Below are 17998 nucleotides of genomic sequence, written 5' to 3' on the forward strand. Positions count from 1 at the left end.
TTCATTTTTGTCAGCTTGTACTTTTATTTACAAAATTCGGTTTTCTATACATCAGAACGGGCTCCTCGATGAAGGAGTCCAACTCGGCGTTGATACTTTTCTTCATCCTATGAAACTGTTTCAGCAGCTTATTTTCCTCGGTCTGATTCAAATGACTCACCTTATCATCGACCTCCGCATCATCACCCTCTCGAAACGGGGGGGGGGGGGGGGCCCTCACCCCAGGAACTCGGCTCCCTCGGGTACCGCGGCCCCCGTGGCTCAAAATTCCCCATTAATTGTGGAGATTGACCAATAGGACTAGGGTTATTCGCGCTCTATATCCCTTGATTATTGAGGGGCATAGGTACATTTATGACCGGAAAATATACTTGAGTCATAATAGACCGGGAAGTGGCTGTCTGAGGTGGCTGTGAGGTGTTTCGGCGTCCAACTTGGAAATGGACGGAATTTTCAAAATCGACAGAACTGTTTTTCCTGATTTCGAAAACCGAGTTCTGCCTGGTCGGCCGCACAAAACTTACTTTGATCATTTTTGTATACATATAAATATAAACCTCGTTGAGAAGAAACTCGTTGAACTTGAAAGTCGCAAAGGTGCTACTACTTAAAATTAGCCAGTTATTTATTGAACCCCACCACTTAACATACATCACATCCTTTTTCAGAGCTTTTTCTCTCGGCGATAGGTTTATCTTGCATTGCACTAATTTTATCATTGGGCACTAGTGGAGAGATTGTTCCTAAATTCAATTGTCTTGAATAAAGTTCTTAATAAAGTTTCATGGCCAAGTTAGCAGTAGGTCCTCGCACTATTGGTACAGTCCTGCTTATCGGAGAGTGAGCACCCCCATTCCAAGGATAAGTAACCATGAGACTGGACTCCAAACCATTGCGGCACTGGTTGGATAAGTAGTCAGGACCAATCCTGCTTTAGGCCGTAGTTCAGTGCAAGAGTGTCCGTTTGAGCTTATAATTCTGACCTCGTCACTGAAACAAGGGATGAATGGACATTATATGTATGTTTGCACAATAGCATCTAATCAGATGAAGAAAAAGCCAACAAAAATACAAAAATTAAAAGCATAAGTTCATGAAAGCGTTTCAAAATAAAATTGTGATCAGTTCATTACTAGATTGAAAAAAATTTCATTTATAATTTTGTATGTGCACTCTCAAAATAGTTGAATACTTTGGTGTATTTCGTGGTTTCAAACAGATTCTTACGTGGCTTCAAACAGATTCTTACCCTATCTTGAAGCCAGAATTCAAACTTCCAGTGTGGACGAACATTGTTTCAGGTAGGCCAAAATTGGATTCTTCCGAGCAAATCGCCTCCGATTCTGACCCGAGGTTTATCACAACAGCTACCGTGTCATTGCTTGCTTTCCTAAAATTTAAAGATTATTATTATTTGTTTATGCATTTACTTTTTGGCAAATATCATTTAATTGCATTTCCGTTCCTCTTTAAGTAAAATACGGTCATATTTGCTGAATAAATGTATGAAAATTAAGTAAGCAAAAAGGTGCCAATGAGCCTGCTACAAACCTCAGCAGCTAGAGCAAAAAGAAGAATTATTTCTCCTAGAAAGTGACTCAAAAATCACAATGAACGGAAATTGGCTCTATTTTCGATGCAACTTAAGGCAACTGCGACGCAAATTCTGTGCGTCTTGGTGCCGGATTTTAACTTGTGTTCTTCCATGGCATTTGAAAATTAAATGAAAGAAAAAGTAATCTGAATGTGAGCAACGCTTTTGCATCTCTTACTACTGTAATAATATTTTTAAAAAAATTATCTCGTGATGGAGGCCCTGAAGCGTTTGCTCCAGCTGTGGTCTTCTTCAAATTTATCACTGGTTCTCCTTTTGGTCTAGGGTTTTTTTTTTTTTTTTTTTTTTTTTTATCATTTGTACATATATTTTGGCCAATGAAGATCTGAGTGAGGTTATAATTTCAAAAATGTATGTATTATCAAACGTGTTTAACAAACCTAGTAAACAAATAGGTCCATGTATTCACGACATGTGTCTCTAGATCTCCGTATTTTACGGCAACCGTTTTCCTCAAAGTCATGAGGCGTTTGAAAATTTTCAGATGACTATTGGCTTCATGCAATTGACTTTTCACGTTAGTGGTCCAGTATTTAGTGCTTAGCGGCAACCAAGGCGTTTTATTTGTCGTGAAACCTGAAAAAAATTATTCAGGCTATGTATCTTATTCCAATTTATGACTCTTTATGATCTTAACAAAAATAATGTGCCAAAAAATGTCTCTTGCACCATTCGAACTTAAAGGTACTTTGGTGGCTTTTGATATTAATTTAAAATGAATAGAAACATTAAAATGCCATTAAATTTCCAGTTTTGCTCCCTACCGTCCAACAATTCTCATGTATGGCATCTGAGGTAAAATATTTAAAAGTTTAAGAAGCTCAGTCCTCCCAACGTTAGATTCTGGAATTTTAAGGGGTTTTTTAAAAGATGAGCTGAGGTACAATGTAATTGGACGTCTATCTACTAAATGGAATTATGGACGAGTAGGAAAGATGAATGGTGCTCTAAGAAGCTGTATAAGAAACAATGTAAAATTGGACGTGATGCCCTTTTGGGAAAACGGAAAAGCGGGAGTTTACATTCTGTCAAACGGTTCATGTGCTAACTGAATGTGGCACTCATAAGCCATTGGCATCTAACAAGAGCGTTGTGGACAAGGCTCGTGAATTTTGAGGACGGCGGACAACGGTTGCGGCTTCGTTGCTGCTGACGTCACTGGCGCTTTTTCATTCCCATTCATCTTTACGACCCTCGACCATAGGCGGTTCTACGGGGGTGCCAGTGGGTGCCGGGCACCCCCAAGCAAAAATTAAGTACGGTTATCGGAACCGTGAAATTACTGCTTTCCCTGGTAAAAATTGGCAGTAAAATCTGTGTTCCAAAATACCATTGACCTAAGGCCGGCTGTAAAATTTCCAATAGCTTCTGTAGCCGGCCGTACAATTTCTTATAGCCTTTTATAGCCGATGGCGATTAAGTAACAGCCGGACGATAAAGTTTATGCTAAACGTTACTAAATACGGATACTAAGACTTAGTTAGTTTTTAAACTACCGCTCTCTTTTATCGCCGTAGTATCTTAATTTATTTTGCGAGGAAAGCTCCGTACTTTTGATGGATGCCTGCCATTCCTAATATATTAGAGCGCCTTCGGTTTCGTATGATACTGTGCAATACCTCTGGTGTGAAATAGTTGCTTCAGACGCCTCGGCACGCTGCGGCGCGGCGGGCGGGCAGAGAGCGCGAAACGCGCATTGGCGCCTACAAACCTAACAGGGATACTTCACGCATTGCGCAATGCGTGAAGTATCCCTGTTAGGTTTGTAGGCGCCAGTGCGTCGCCGCGCGATGCGTGAAGTATCCCTGTTAGGTTTGTAAGCGCCAGTGCGTCGCCGCGCAATGCGTGAAGTATCCCTGTTAGGTTTGTAGGCACCAATGCGTCGCCGCTCCGCTTTGTGTTAGGCTCTAATATTTAATCTCGCGGAGTCGGCGTTTTTCAGCTCATGATTTTGAAATGTTTGCACACTCTGTATGGACCATCTCATTTTAATTGATGAAAAAAAAAAATGTTTTAAAGGAAAATATAAAGTGTGTTTTGTAAATATTAAGGTAGTTCCGTATCAATCTTAATGATTTCCAAAGCACACGAATTTCTACACAATTTCTTATAGCCTTTTATAGCCAATGGCGAGAATGTGTAAAGCCCGGCGATAGGAACTATAGCCGATTGTATACTTTGTTATAGCTTCGTATAGCCCGGCTATATGAGTTGCTCAGCTTTCTACAGCCAGCTATATGATTTTCAATAGCCCTCTTTAGCCGTCTATAAGAACCCCTATGGTATTTTGAAACGCAGCTCCTATCGCCAATTTTTACCAGGGTTTAAAGATTCTGTATTCGCGCACACTGAGAAAAAATCCCAGCAATTAATTGAAAATGTTTTAAACAGAATTAATGTTGATAGCCGTGTTTTACAAAGAGTCTACTGTTTTTTTATGGTAAGACTGTAGTTTTGATGGAGAGTTTTGCTAAAAATTTTCTACATTAAATGTATAGATATTTAAGTAGAAAGGAAGGAGAGAGAAGAGAAAGGAGGGTAGGAAAGGGGTAAAACTTGAGGGCCGAAACTTAGGCCTCCCCTGAGCGACCGTCCCCTTCGGGGCCGGTCTCCGACATTTTCCACCTCTGGGCACCCCCAAGCATGAATGTCTAGAACCGCCTATGCCCTCGACTAATGAGCACACCCCTTTTTTCCCACCTATCTCTAGTTCCATTTAGCAGAAACACGTCCAATTCTGAACAAACAGTTGATTAAAATTTGCCGAGAGAGAAGTCTCAAATCCTACCGTCATTCAAAACTCAAGCAAAGTCACGATTTTGAGGTGCACTGGAAAACAAGCAGTTCCAACGCCGAAGCGTTGAAGGGCGCCTCTTTGACAAATCATATTATTACCGATTTATGTACCCGAAGACTGACGAAGATGGAATGTAAGGTGGGATTCCTTAACCGCAATACCCTTCAAAACTTCAGATCGACCGCGAAGATCTGAAAGTATCCACAAGCACTTCGTGACGAATGAAAGTTGGTGATGAATGGAAACATAAAGGATGCACTGTAAATCAGACGACGGGAAAGAGCGGCGGAACCTCTAAAGCTGGTGCGTCAACGCGATCTAGCGGACAGCGGCGTCGCGACGCCGCGAGGTAGGGCGCGCAGGTCGCGGGGGAGCGGGGCCGCGTGAAGAGGAGTTCAGCAGTGGGGAGGGGAAGCGCGGGTCGCGGGGAAGAGCGGGACCGGCCGGCCGGCGATGACATCGGCGCTGGCTGGACCCATATTCACGGCGTGAACATAGGCAGCGCTGATGTCTCCGCTAACTGGAGTTGGGGGGTTGGTTGGGGGTCCTCATTCATTCTCTTGGTCCATGACATAACCTTAAACCTTCCGCTCAATGCCGCAAACCAGCCGCAAACAGCTGACGTGTCGATGCTGCGCCAAGAAAATGAACCAATCACAAAGTAGCACAGTAATACGTCACTAAAATGAAGAGATCACGTGACTGTTCGTAATATTTTCAAATCGATCTGAAAGTACTGCCTCGGATATAAGTATTTAAAACATAAGGAGGCCCTAAAATACTTTAACCAGGTAATACGTCCGTGCGAGATTGTTATGCTTAAAAGCAAAACATTTCACGAAAACTTTTACGAATACCAGATGCAGAAAAAAATCCAATTTTCCCGGGTGTACCAGAATGGCGTCATTACCCATAAGGCAAAAGGGCATGTAGTATAGTACATGTTACATCGGGGGAGTCGAACGGTTGGAAAGGGCGCATCTGGTACCCAGAAGCGCCCAAAAGAGTCGCTTGAATCTAGAGTCCAGACTCTTAAGAATATGGCCAAGAAAAAATACTCTTGATTCAATCTGATAGTTCCTTGAATCGGAGAACCGAGCCTCTTGATTTAGGTGGATTTCCTTTTGATTCAAGCAAAAAGTCCGATTGAATGAAGAGTATTTTTTCTTGTCAATGTTTTTAGGAGTCTGGACTCTACCTCCAAGCGACTTTTTTCCAGTGTGGCCTATTTTCATATTGCGTGATCAAACGTATAAAATTATTCTTTACCTCCATTTTTTGTGTCATCCCAAGGCATTGGTCCTCTACTTCGATCTCTTGTAAAGGTCAATGCATTAGATGCCTTATCAGTTTTTTGGTCGTCCCTGATCAAGCTATCCTCGAGGCCTATCTCACTACCGTAATAAACACATGCTGACCCCGGTAAAATCAAATTCATCATCATGAAGGCATTGACGGCGTCAGCTCCCATACGTGAGCTAGTCCTCACACGATCATGGGAATCCGTCTGAAAAATAATGAGGCAGTTGAAGCCCATTATAAACTAGGGGGCTATGCCCTCTGGCCGCTATGCGGCCAAAATCCCAGAGGACGCTTCGCGCCTTCTACATAGAAGCGACTCTGTGACTAAATCTAATTAGAGTGGAATTATTTAGAGACTGTCTCCCGTAATATGAATCACAGAGCAATTATTCATGCTTTAAAGTCGTGCATATTGAAATCATGGCTTCTGTAGGCGAACTCGACAGAATGAGAGACACGCGAAGAAGCTAGTGTGTTCATTGCCGGGACGGAACTGCTGCGAGCAGCTATTCGTGCTCCAATAAAAAAAAAAAAAAAAAAAAAAAAAAAAAAAAAAAAAAAAAATTAAGAAGCAGGTAACTAGGCTAAAATTTCACGAATAAAACCAAACCGTTTCAGTTGAGAACTCAGCCTTCCTCAGTTGGATAAATAAAAATAAAAATGATAAAAATCTAAAAGAGTACCATGGCTGTACCTTTCAAAGCGAGAATGTTGTTAGCTGAAACGTTTTGGTTTCATTTGTGAAATTTCAGCCTTGCTACCCGCTTTTTAAATTATTTTTTTACTGTATATCTTGTCACGGGCTGCGGAGCGTCTATCATATCTCCTATTCGTGATCCTAAGCTGCTCATATTGCCATCACGGTTATTGAAGGCGAACTAAATAAAATAAGCGATACGCAGTGAGGAAAATAATTAACATGTATTCTTTGGCTTCCTACAGTTATTAGTTTTCTTATAAACTCATCATTTTCATTCAGTTGTAATTAAAAAAAAAACTGCGTGGAATGCTCATTCTGTAGGGCAGACTAACACACATAGAGTTGATTGTTTCACATATCTTAAAATAAACTGATCAACCAACCAGACATCCAGTCAGCCAGCTAGCCAACCTATATCTACCAACCAGCCAACCATGTATTTAAAAGCGTAAACGAAGCTGTCAACTTGCGAACTTTGTCATAACTGGTTGATTGAGGTGAGAGGGAGAAGCCTGAACTTCGTCATAACACAAAATTAATTCGAATGCAGCTTTGAATCTTACAAACGTGAAAATATGGTGGAATTCCGATGGATTTACACGGTTCAGCTTCTTTACCGCATTTCGAAAGAAAAGAAAAGCATAATGAAAGGATTAAATCGTTAGATTGAATTGTTTCTTCGAAATTGGATTGAATAAAAAAAATTCAGTAGTGTGACTAGTCTGACTAACTTATAACGTAATTTAATTTAACAGTCATACCGAGGGCGTAAGTCCGCGATCACATATCTCGTTTGCGGTGTCTGAAAATCTCCGCCTCCATGTTATATTTTTAAAAGAGAACAAATCGACATTATTTCTTGAAGTTTTTGCAGAAGTTTCTTCGCACAGAGAAGAAAAATCACGGCAGTTTTAAAGAATTGCGCCGTTGAGTAGTTTTCCGTTTAAAAAATAAAATATGACAGGAAGTCTGCGACGTCGCAAACTGAGTTATGCGATTGCCGACTTAAACGGTTGATATTCAAATCACTCGTCACCTTTCCGTATTGTGTTGATACTTTAGCATGTCATAGAAGATTCTTACCAACCAATTGGGCAGGCGGTTTTTGGGCACAACATCAAGGAAATCATGGATGACTGAATCAAGTTTGGTAGCATTCATCGTGTAGTAGAAATTAATCAAACCAAAATTGAAAGGAATGTGTGCTGCCGGAAAAGTCTCGTTCCCAAAATAGGGGATCAATTTTTTTGGACCAAAAGTGTCCTCGACGCTCAGCAATCTGAAAAATTAGAACTCCTATAAATCCCACTATTTTATTACAAATATTCCATTGACACTTCGTATCACCTAACGGTAATGATGCCCATTGAGAGGGTCTTTGTATACGTGAAATATGTTGAAGAACAAGTTGCAAAAAAAAGTAAAAATGACACAAAAATAGGTGTGTATGTTATAAATACACTTGAAAAAAATACTCAATCACGCCTAGTTTATACGTTGCACAGAAATTAAAATTACATGATTGAACAAACAGGACAATAAATTAGAAATAAGCATGTACAGGGTGTTTTAGGGTGGGTTATGAGAAGGGATGACCGAAATCTTAATAATAAGAGTGTATGGCGCAGAGCAGACAGAGTGAAGTAAAAAACAGAACTTGCATCCTGAGTAAATGAGAATTGTGAAAATGGGGGATCTGCACTAGAGTCCCTTTATACTGAGAGTCAAAACAGTTCGGCTCATGGATGTCACAAACGGGAATAAAGATTACAGAAATTGAACGTTTTTCGTAATCTTTGATCGGTCCATTCTCAAATGCCTTTCTCCGTTCCTCCTCTCATTCCGTTTGTTCCTTGCCAAACCCGTAATTCCCTGGTCCATTCCAGATTATAATCTTTGCAATTGGTGAAAATGTAATCTTTATTCCCGTTTGTGACACTGTGGAGGCCTAAAATACGGGAACCAATCAGAAATGGATTCAAATTGTCTTGACTCTCAGTATAAAGGGACTCTAATCTGCACATCCCTCTTTGCGTCCTGCAGTAGTTTAAAGTAGAGTAGTTTAGTACTTTAGTACTAGTAGTAGTTTAGTAGAGTACTTTGCGTTTAAAGTAGAGACTGAACCACAACACAAATGCAGTATGTTGAATATACTGCTTCATTCTCAAACTTTAAAATACTGAAAGTAAGCTCTTCCTTTTTTCAATGCTTGTGGATCCTCAGAACTCTTCAAAACGTGCATAAATTGATTGAAGTTCAAACACAGAAGGTATAATTTTGGGTGCAACATAGTCACCGATCATCGTTTAAATCTCGCATGATATCTTTTTCTTCAGTTACGTGTCGGATATACCTGGTTATTCCATCCTTAAATTTATATTCGTCCAAGACCTGACGCCATCGATGTAAAATATCGAGGTTTTCCGGTTGGTCTTGTGTGTAGATGTGTATGCGCTTGAAAAAGGTGTTTGAAATACCCATCACATCATTGGTAACCGGCTCATCTTCCAAATGAGCTGCCTCAAATAATATGGGAATTGCGTCGACCCGGAAGCCATCTACTCCCATGTCCAACCAGAACCTGAGCACATCCTGTTTGGGGACGCAAGAAAAACAAAATTGTCAGAATTATTGGACTTGAAGGAGGAGTGTATACTGCCACCAAACAACTCGAGTTACATGCGAAATAAGGGGTGGAATCCGGAATTGCGCTTATACAGAAATTATAAATCCGCACCTCAAAAGGAGTACATTTCGCACCGCGTTCGCACCATTCGGGTGGTTTGGTAGTTTTGTATACTTCGGAGTAAAAAACACCCTGGATTCCATTTCGATATTTTTTTGGCTCATACTTCACTTTTCACAAGCGCCGAAGATAAAAATTCCTCCTTACGTATAATTTTTTTTTATTTTCATAAACTTCAATCGCGGAGAAAACTATTTCACATTTTCAACATCATTTATACAGAGAGAACAACTTTAACTTTTTAAATTTCAAGGAATAGTTTTTTAACTTTCAAAAAGTAATAAGCAAGTATTATAATGTTGCAAAGTTGAGTGTGTGTTGCGTATGTGCTGTTGCGTCGTTCGTGTGATTTTAACCTTGTTTTCTACTATTTTTTTCGTCGTATATATATATATATGTCTATTTTTAATTCAGAGTCAGTGATAGACTCATAAATTTTTAGAGCTCATTGACATTCCACATGAATTCCTGGGTACAATAGTAAATGAAGATTGTTTCCTTCTTTATTTACCTCCAATTCTGCTTGGACGGCAGGGTTCCGAACGTTCAAATCAGGTTGTTCATCCTTGAATAAACGATAATAGTACTGTTGTCGCTTTTCATTCCATTTCCATGCACTTTTCTCGAACCATCCTACCTAAAATTATTTGGAAGATTATTATTGGTTCAATCATGCTCCGACGGCTGAGAAAATGTGTTGAATGAATGTGCGTATTGCATATTCAAAAATTGAAGGCGCTTCCACTTCACAAAGACTAGACTGAGTTGATTGTAGCACTTCAATGCAACTATTCGTGTTCCACGGATGGGCGAGTTGCATGTTCGAAATTGAAGGCGCTTTCGCTTTTCTCACGTCTCCAGAGACTCTCGGGACTCGTCAGTTTTAGCACTCCAATAACAGAATAATTAAATAGGGAGAGTATTATCAGTGTGTGACACGAGGCCGAAATATCTGGGGTCAATAATTGAATCGGCCATTCTTATGAAGACTTAAACACCGGAAATGGAACACGAGAAAACCATTAGACGCTGATCAGATGAGGTGTTTTTTTTTTGTTTTTTTTTTTTATATGATGCAGGTTTATTGGCTTATATTCCGTTAGGAACCTACAGCCTTCAGAGATTGGCACATCCATGCTCCAAGCTCTTCAAATTTTTAGGGGTTATGGCCGAGTAGAATCTATTTCAGTAGGTCCACTCTGCAATTCCGTGAAAATTTGACGTCACTACTTGGGTTTGAACCTGAGACCTACCGACTTAGAGTCAGACGCGCTGACTATTAGGCCAACATGGCCGGCATCAAGGTAAGTTTAAATAATTTCTAAAAGAATCAACACTAACCCAATTATTCGGTTCTGTCCTGTAAGAGTCATTTATTCGTTTGCCGTCGTGCCAGACAAAGTAATCCGTGTAAGGTCCATCTCGATTCACGGAGCGTTTAAACCACTCGCTTTGATCGCTCACGTGATTTGGCACAAAATCCATCACTACTTTCAACTCTGCAAGCATCACAAAAACGAAAAAACTCAGGTCAGGGAACATTAATTTATCATTCTGGGTCTCTAAAAAACTACCATCAGCATCAGAAAAGAAGTAGAGATGCTGTGCTATGAACAGGCAATAATTAGCTCTTTTTTGGTAACTTCACTCAAAAAAAGCTCCGGCCGTGGAGGCCAGGAGCAACGGACCTGGAGCACGGACTGGATGTGCTATATGGCACTATCGTTCGCCTACGCGCCTGACGGCCGGAGTGCTACGTGCGGGGACGATGCGGATTGCTACGGACATGAAAACCGTAAGTCGCGGCCTCGAGCGGCATAGGCAGCTTGCGCTCTCCGCGCTACTTACGGGCTGGACGGCCGGAGCTCTGCGCGCCGACGCTGTCCGCGACGTGGTGGATTTTTTCGGAACTACAGCTGAAAATTCACCATTAAAGTACATTGAAAAGAAAAACTTTCCAGCAAAGTTTTAAACATTGAGTGAATTATCTTGTGTCAATTTCTGAACAAGATTTTTTTTCTTTCCTTCTTTTTAAAATAGGTATATATTTCTTTGTTGATAGTTCATAACAATTTAGTTTCAGGAAAGTTATGGATAATTCACTGTCTAAGAAAGAAAAAGAGCATATGAACGTTAGCTTGTTGATCATGTTTCAGATATCAAGAGAGATTTGAACTCCTTGGCTGATAGTTCAGCAAGTCAATTTGAGAAAAGAGATGAATCTTAGAGAAGAGATGATGCTTATTGAGAAAGAAAATCAGCATATGAATGTTAGCTTATTCATCGTGTAGAGATATCAAGAGAAATTTTCAAAAACCTAACTTTAATGTTGCAAGCCTTCCTAGAAATAAATAAAGCACTGGGGAAGCACTGGAAGGAACAAATGTAGATAGATCAAAAATTCTTGCTACCTATTTTAAATGTAGAACAGACTGCCCAAGGTATGATAAATTGCTAAAACTCATTGCAGCGAAAAATGTAAATTGAAAAATCATTTTTATCACTTGGCAGCCCGTTCTCAATAAATGTAATTACTTTCACTCAATGAGAATTCAGCATTTGTCAAAAACAAAACCTGGTTCATCCCTCAATAAAAAATACGAATGCAAAGTAGGAAATCACCTAAATGATTAACAAAGGAAAACCACAGGCGTAGGTCTGGGTACTTACAGATTTTTACTCCTTAAGACTAGAAGAGCTTCAGAATCTTGAAAATGAGGTTGAGAATATTTCAAAGTGTAAATTCAGTAGTAAAAGTTGACAAAACTTCAAGATATAACTCTCCGCAATAACTACCGGATACAATTTCCACATAATATTAGCGAAGAAATATACCACCGAAAATTGTCACAGTTGTTAAAATTGTAGATCTTCCCTTCAGCAAACTGAAGCGCGATTCACACAAAATTTTACCACTATTACAGTACACTGAGCTCCCTAGAATTGGGATATGGAATTAGAGAGATTATTCACAGCAACAATGTTTGCACTGGCTCTTATCGGATAATCAACGCAGGCAAGATTGGCTTATAGCTTCCGCTGGCGGACAGCTATTTTGGCAACAGAGAAGGGAGGTGTTGGATGTCGGAGAGTGAAATACTACCTACTCTCAATTGAAAACATTTAAGTATAAGCCAGAGATTAGATTGAAATGGAATAAAAAATCAATCCGATCTTATGAGCAAGCAAAGGTGGCACAATGAAGTTGCAATCGGTAAATAGACATTCTCATGTCTACATTATCAGTATTTTAGTGTGGCGGTAATTTACTCTGTGGGAAGATGCGTGGCAGGTAATTGATTGCTTTTCTTTGATTTAAGTTCTTTCCCTTAGTAGGGGGAAAATAAGTGAATTGCAAACGAACTTACAGGAGGAGAGGATATGAGCTCAGTGCGTAGGTAAAACTGACAATTTTCACTTAACTCTCGTCGCATTTCCGAAAGTATTTGACAAGCGTTATCACACAGAACTTCAGAATCAATCGTGCACCGCACAGAATCAAGAAAATATATCGAAAACCTCCAAAATTAAACGAAAAACGAACACACGTAATGAGCAATGACCAACAATGACAAGCAATTTACTAGATTCTAACCTCAATAAACAACGCTGAGTGGTGGCTGCGATCGCTCCCGAAAATGTTCAAGGCTGGCGGCAACTTTAAATTCACGCACTGAATAACATTGACGTAAAATATTATAATTTTCTGCGAATATACACGTAGCCGTCTCAATTTTAATCTGATGGTGACGCCATTTTCCGAAAACTGAATCTCACCTCACTGCCAACGGCCGTGGAAGCTATTGGTTCCGATCCTGAAACCCGTAACTTACGCTCGGCTCCTAACCGGTCTTACGGCCACGACGGCCGCGCGCGCTCCACGGGACATCGGCCGCGGCGTCCGGTACTAGCTGGCTGACAGCGCGTTAACACCGGGATCACCAGTGTCCAGAGCAACCGGGTCACAGGGCCGTAGTTTTTTTTTTGAGTGTTGGTAAATCTATTCAATGCGGCTAGAATGAAAACCTTAGAATTAAGTATGTGACAAGGGCAAATAGCTTCGGTCAAGAGTTGGTCTTTGCGGCCTTGTTGCAACTTTACAACGTCAGCAAAATTGACATTTATACAGATTTAAAGTAAGGCAATAGCAATGAGACAGGGCCGCGGATTTACCTACTTGCCGCCCATGGGCCGCCTGTATTTTGCCGCCCCCTTCTCATTCGTTTTGAAATACCAATAAAAACCATCAAGTCAGCGTGCCAGCGGGGGAGGGGTGCATAAGAATCGTTTACTCGTGTTGGACATATTTTTTGGGAAAGCCCTGTTAACACTGCTAGCCAAAGTTCACGGAACTTTGCGCGAAATTTAAGTTCCGTGAACCTATCTCTGTGTGGACAAGGCCTTCCATTCATAAGAAATGAACGAACAAATTATGAAAGAACAAACATAGATGTAGTTTAATGATTTTAACTTCCGCCGCACCGCGCAGACCGCACTGTGTTTGACGCAATGCGTGAAGTATTCACGCAGTCTTGTAGGCGCTAAGCGTTTACGCTGACCGCACTGTTTTTGGCGCAATGCGTGAAATATTCATGGATTCTTGTAGGCGCTATCCGTTTCACGCTGCCCGCAGTGACCGCACTGTGTTTGATGCAAGGCGTGAAGTATTCGTGCAGTCTTGTGGGCGCCAATATGTGTTACATGCCGACCGTCGCGCGCCGAGGGCTTCTCCTTTTCATCTCAAGTCCTCGTAATCATTTCTCTCTAATAAAAGTCCAGGTCTAAGTTCCAGGCCAAATTGCGTGTTTGGTTTCTCTCTTAACTCGATTAATGAAATGTGCTGTCTCTTGTCTTGTGCTAATGTGCTGTGTGTCCACTAAAAGACAACAAAATTAGAAATTACTATACTCTCAGGAAATGAGAGATTTTGTCGCCTTTTCTCGTTTGTAATTTTTTTTCAAAATTCGATTTTTTTTTTAAAAAAAAATTGCAAAATTTGCCGCCCCCTTGATTTGCCGCCATGGGCCGCGGCGCATGTGGCCACCCCCTTAATCCGGCCCTGCAATGAGATATTAATTTTTATCTTGATGTAACATAAAAATAAAATGTATTGGTTCTAAAGCCCACTTTAATCATTTAAAAAGCTGTTTTAAGCAAAAACATTGAGAGGTGGGTCTTATTTTAAGAGTAGAAATGCAAAATTTGCCCAACATTGTCTCTGGCTGTCGTTAGTGTGCACCTAGACTTGAGCTAAATTTTTCACAAAAAGTTCAATTGGTTTCATTTTAGCCCTATTTAATAAATCATAAACCTGCAAAAAATGGGATGTAAAAGTTCAATATTTACGGCGAACCCTTGTTCTTCATCAATTAAAGTCTGGTTTTGTGAATTTTGATTAAAATATAATACAACCTAAATGACCCGCACTCAATTAGTGCGATAGACCCTTAAAAGAATATAAAATCTAAGGGAATAGTGATCAAATCATCTGTACCACATACAATCAATCAAGAATTAGTGAGCAGTTATTAACTTATACAATAATTGATTAATTAGTTATTAATTTATGGATCATCATGCGCCACATTCAAACGTACAGTGTTTTGATTGCCACATGTCCCTCTTTTTTCCGTTTCTTTTTTTCCATGACAATGCTAAGAATATTACTTACTTCTCTCGTGTGCAGCTTGAATAAGGTTTTCCATATCCTCCATTGTTCCAAACAGTGGGTCAATTTCTTTCATGGATATGGGATCATATCCCATATCGACCATGGGAGATCTGTACACCGGCTGAATCCAAATTGCGTCGACTCCTAGTGCTTTGATGTAGTCAAGTTTTTCGATGATTCCTGTTCGTTTGAAGTTTAAATAGGTATAAATTACGACGGCGAAAAACAGAGATGGCTCCATATATTCAGGAATTGGAAGGGAGCATAACTAACCTACCTACTTCCCTACCTCCCGTTCAACTACAAATTTAGGCTGATAAGATTTTAGTTTTAAGAAATTCGTTAGAGAAATAGCGAAAAAGCAAGATACGAGGGCCATTTCAACTGTAAATTCCACGGTCTTAAATCTAAAAAAACTATTACCGTTGATTGAATGCAGTAAAAAAGGAATGTCTGTTATACTCTCAGCTTTAAATTGAGCAATAGAGGTTGAAAATTGACCCGATGGCTCGATGAAAAAGTCCGATTTATTTGACCGAACTCTTCTGCGTGCGGGAGCACACATGTGTAGGTACATAACTCCAATATGAGGGCAAAATATCTGAACAACAACAAAAATATCGACGGTCCGGTAAAAAATGATAAGTAAAGAACACGCCTTGCTTTTGAAACATGGTTAGAGGAGTAGGATCTATGAATGATATAAAAGAAACAGTGATGCTTTAAATTTCCAGAGGAGATAATTTTTGCAGAAGAGATCGGGGTCCATAATGATAAAGTGAATCAGATCATGAAAGTCGAATATGACACCGTATTCGACGTTATGACTTAACAGCCGTGCCAAGGAAGACCGCCGTATGAGCCTTGAGATGTTGTCATATTTTTCTCCAATAAAACTCCAATTTACACCCAAAAATCGGGAATATTTTTTTTTTCAAATTTTTCAGATACTTTTGTTCGCAATTAAATCTAAAATATCATAAAATTTCAAGGAAAAATGTTTACGACTTTCCTCAGAAATACACATTTTATCCGGGGACAGTTGACAATTCTAGAATGTTCGTCCGGGCATCCTTAGCATGGCAGTATGGTCATGTGAGCAGAATGACGGAAGAAAGGCTGCCAAAAAAGGTGCTTGAGTGGATTCGGCGTGAGACGGAAGGGACGCCCAGCGAAAGGGTGGTTGAACAAGAAATGAGGAAATGCTAGTTCACAGAAAGGCTTTAGGAAGATTGGTGTTTTAGGCGATTGTGCGTCAAAAAGCGTTGGAGAGCGCTATAAAAACGCATCTCATGTATATGAGGACTTATCTGTAACAATAGCGGATGTGAAAAATTACCTTTTCGAAACACGCTTAAAAAACTGTTTTGTTCACACAAAAATTTAATATGTTTGGCTCTGGCATAATGTACAGATCTCGAAGATCACATCTCAAGTATTTTCTAAAAATTGTCTCGATGCCAAAACAGTTTTTTGAATGTGTTTCGAAAAGGTAATTTTTTACATCCGCTATTGTTACAGATAAGTCCTCATATGCTTTCGATGATGTACGAATAAAGTGACAGTAAATGTTTGGTTAAAGTTTAAATATTTTACGTTGTAGGGTTGAAATAAGAATTGAATAACATTTGAATATATTGAGAAGAAAAGTTACCATTAATATCACCGACACCGTCTCCGTTCGAGTCTTTGAATGATCGTGGGTAGACTTGGTATATGACACTTGTTTCCCACCAATCCAGTTCTGTTGAGCTTGCACCAAAAACGAGTAATGAGCACAATACTGAGAGGATTTTCATGATTAATTTTGAAATTGTTCGGAGTTTCTTTCGGGTTATTTTTATAGAAACGTAAACTCTAGACCCAATAGTGTTTTAACAATGGTAACGAAAATAATACAAATTAATGAATTGAAAAAATAGTACACATCGCTCAGAGAGCAGTTGTGGACTTAATAGACCCGTAAAATAATTGAGGTGAGTCGATTACTGCATAATGAAGCGGGACTATTCCTGTATTCTGCAGTAATATAAAAGGAGGCCCTTGACTCGGACAATCGTGGGAGTCAAGGGCCTTATTCGCGACGAAGTGTTTATCAGAAGAGCTTTCATTTATACATCATTATTCATAATAGACAATGTTGCGAAGAACTCATGTTGTAACTTCTATTTTCATATTTTTCAAAGCTGTCTCTCCAAATTCTACTCTCGGTTCGCCTCGAGTCTCTCAAGTATCCATTGTCTTTTGGATTGCCATAAAAAACAAAGAGGTTCGAAAGTCTTGAAACCTGCCTAAAAGATGTGCCAAGAATTTTCTATAGTATTTTCTCTCATGTCTGACCAAAGGGACAGGATTTGAACCACGACGGCTAGAGAAAGAGATACAGTTGGCCCCGCTTAATTGGGACACATCCGTCCCGGGCGGTTTTGTCCCGATTAAGCGGGTGTCCCGATATTAAACGAAGTACATAGGTTGTCCCAAAAGTACTGCACTTTTTTTTTTTTTTTTTTGGACGAACGGTATCAGATATCAAAATGCGGTTTAGGTAGTCTTAAAGACCGAGCAATTACCGATAAAACAAGATAAATTTGAGCTCTCTAGGTCAAAAAATGACCAAGTTACAGTGTTTTGAAAATGACTTGTAGAAGGGACCCCTACAGGATTTTCAGCTTCTTTTCTGGAAAAAAAAAAACAAAGAATTAAGGATTCAAGTGGTTTTATTAAATCAATTTTGCAGAATCTTACCAAGATTACCGGCATTTACTCTTCTTCACTGAACCACTGGACACTAGTTTCCCTCTCAAAATACCTTCTATCACTTGCCACACAGCGCTGCAACCGTTCTTCCCACTTCTTCAAACAAGCTTTTTCGAATTCATCGAAATCTTAAAAAATTAAAGTACAAAAATTTCCATTAAAACGAGTCCAAGATGGTTAAGATCGGATGATCACAAATGCCGTTACAGCGTTGCAAATTTTCAGGCAATTAATCATTAAATCGTAGTAAGTGTAAGTATGAATGATACAAGGTGTGCAATTTTGAGTTCTTGCTTTTCAAGAACGGCAGTGGATGGGGGGGGGGGGGGGTCGTCCGTATAAGCGCAACTGCAGGGTCCTCCGTTCCTCCCCCATTTTCATGGCCGGTCGACCTTCGTTCTCCGGGTTGG

General features: G+C 39.9%; 1 protein-coding gene across 1 annotated transcript; it reads right to left on the reverse strand.

The window, feature by feature from the left end:
* Positions 1–16880, reverse strand: LOC109041748 (probable maltase). The gene is made up of 10 exons (XM_019058164.2): positions 16486–16880; positions 14832–15011; positions 10502–10659; positions 9672–9797; positions 8768–9006; positions 7498–7693; positions 5682–5919; positions 1996–2191; positions 1250–1390; positions 1–990 (listed from the first exon to the last, which is right to left on the reverse strand). Exons 1-10 carry the CDS (start codon positions 16628–16630, stop codon positions 831–833), a joined length of 1779 nt encoding a protein of 592 aa, XP_018913709.2. The 5' UTR covers positions 16631–16880; the 3' UTR covers positions 1–830.
* Positions 16881–17998: the final 1118 nt, after the last annotated feature.

The sequence above is a fragment of the Bemisia tabaci genome, chromosome 8 (genome assembly GCF_918797505.1).
Source record: "Bemisia tabaci chromosome 8, PGI_BMITA_v3".
In the NCBI taxonomy this organism is placed as follows: domain Eukaryota; kingdom Metazoa; phylum Arthropoda; class Insecta; order Hemiptera; family Aleyrodidae; genus Bemisia; species Bemisia tabaci.

What these genes read in the sequence shown, in the direction of transcription:
- LOC109041748 (XM_019058164.2), bottom strand. Translation starts at nt 16,630, where the DNA reads ATGAAAATCCTCTCAGTATTGTGCTCATTACTCGTTTTTGGTGCAAGC. An exon ending in TGGACCTATTTGTTTACTAG is followed by an intron (nt 1,391 to 1,995) that starts GTTTGTTAAACA and finishes TTTAAATTTTAG; the next exon opens with GAAAGCAAGCAATGACACGG. An exon ending in AATTCTGGCTTCAAGATAGG is followed by an intron (nt 991 to 1,249) that starts GTAAGAATCTGT and finishes CCCTTGTTTCAG; the next exon opens with TGACGAGGTCAGAATTATAA.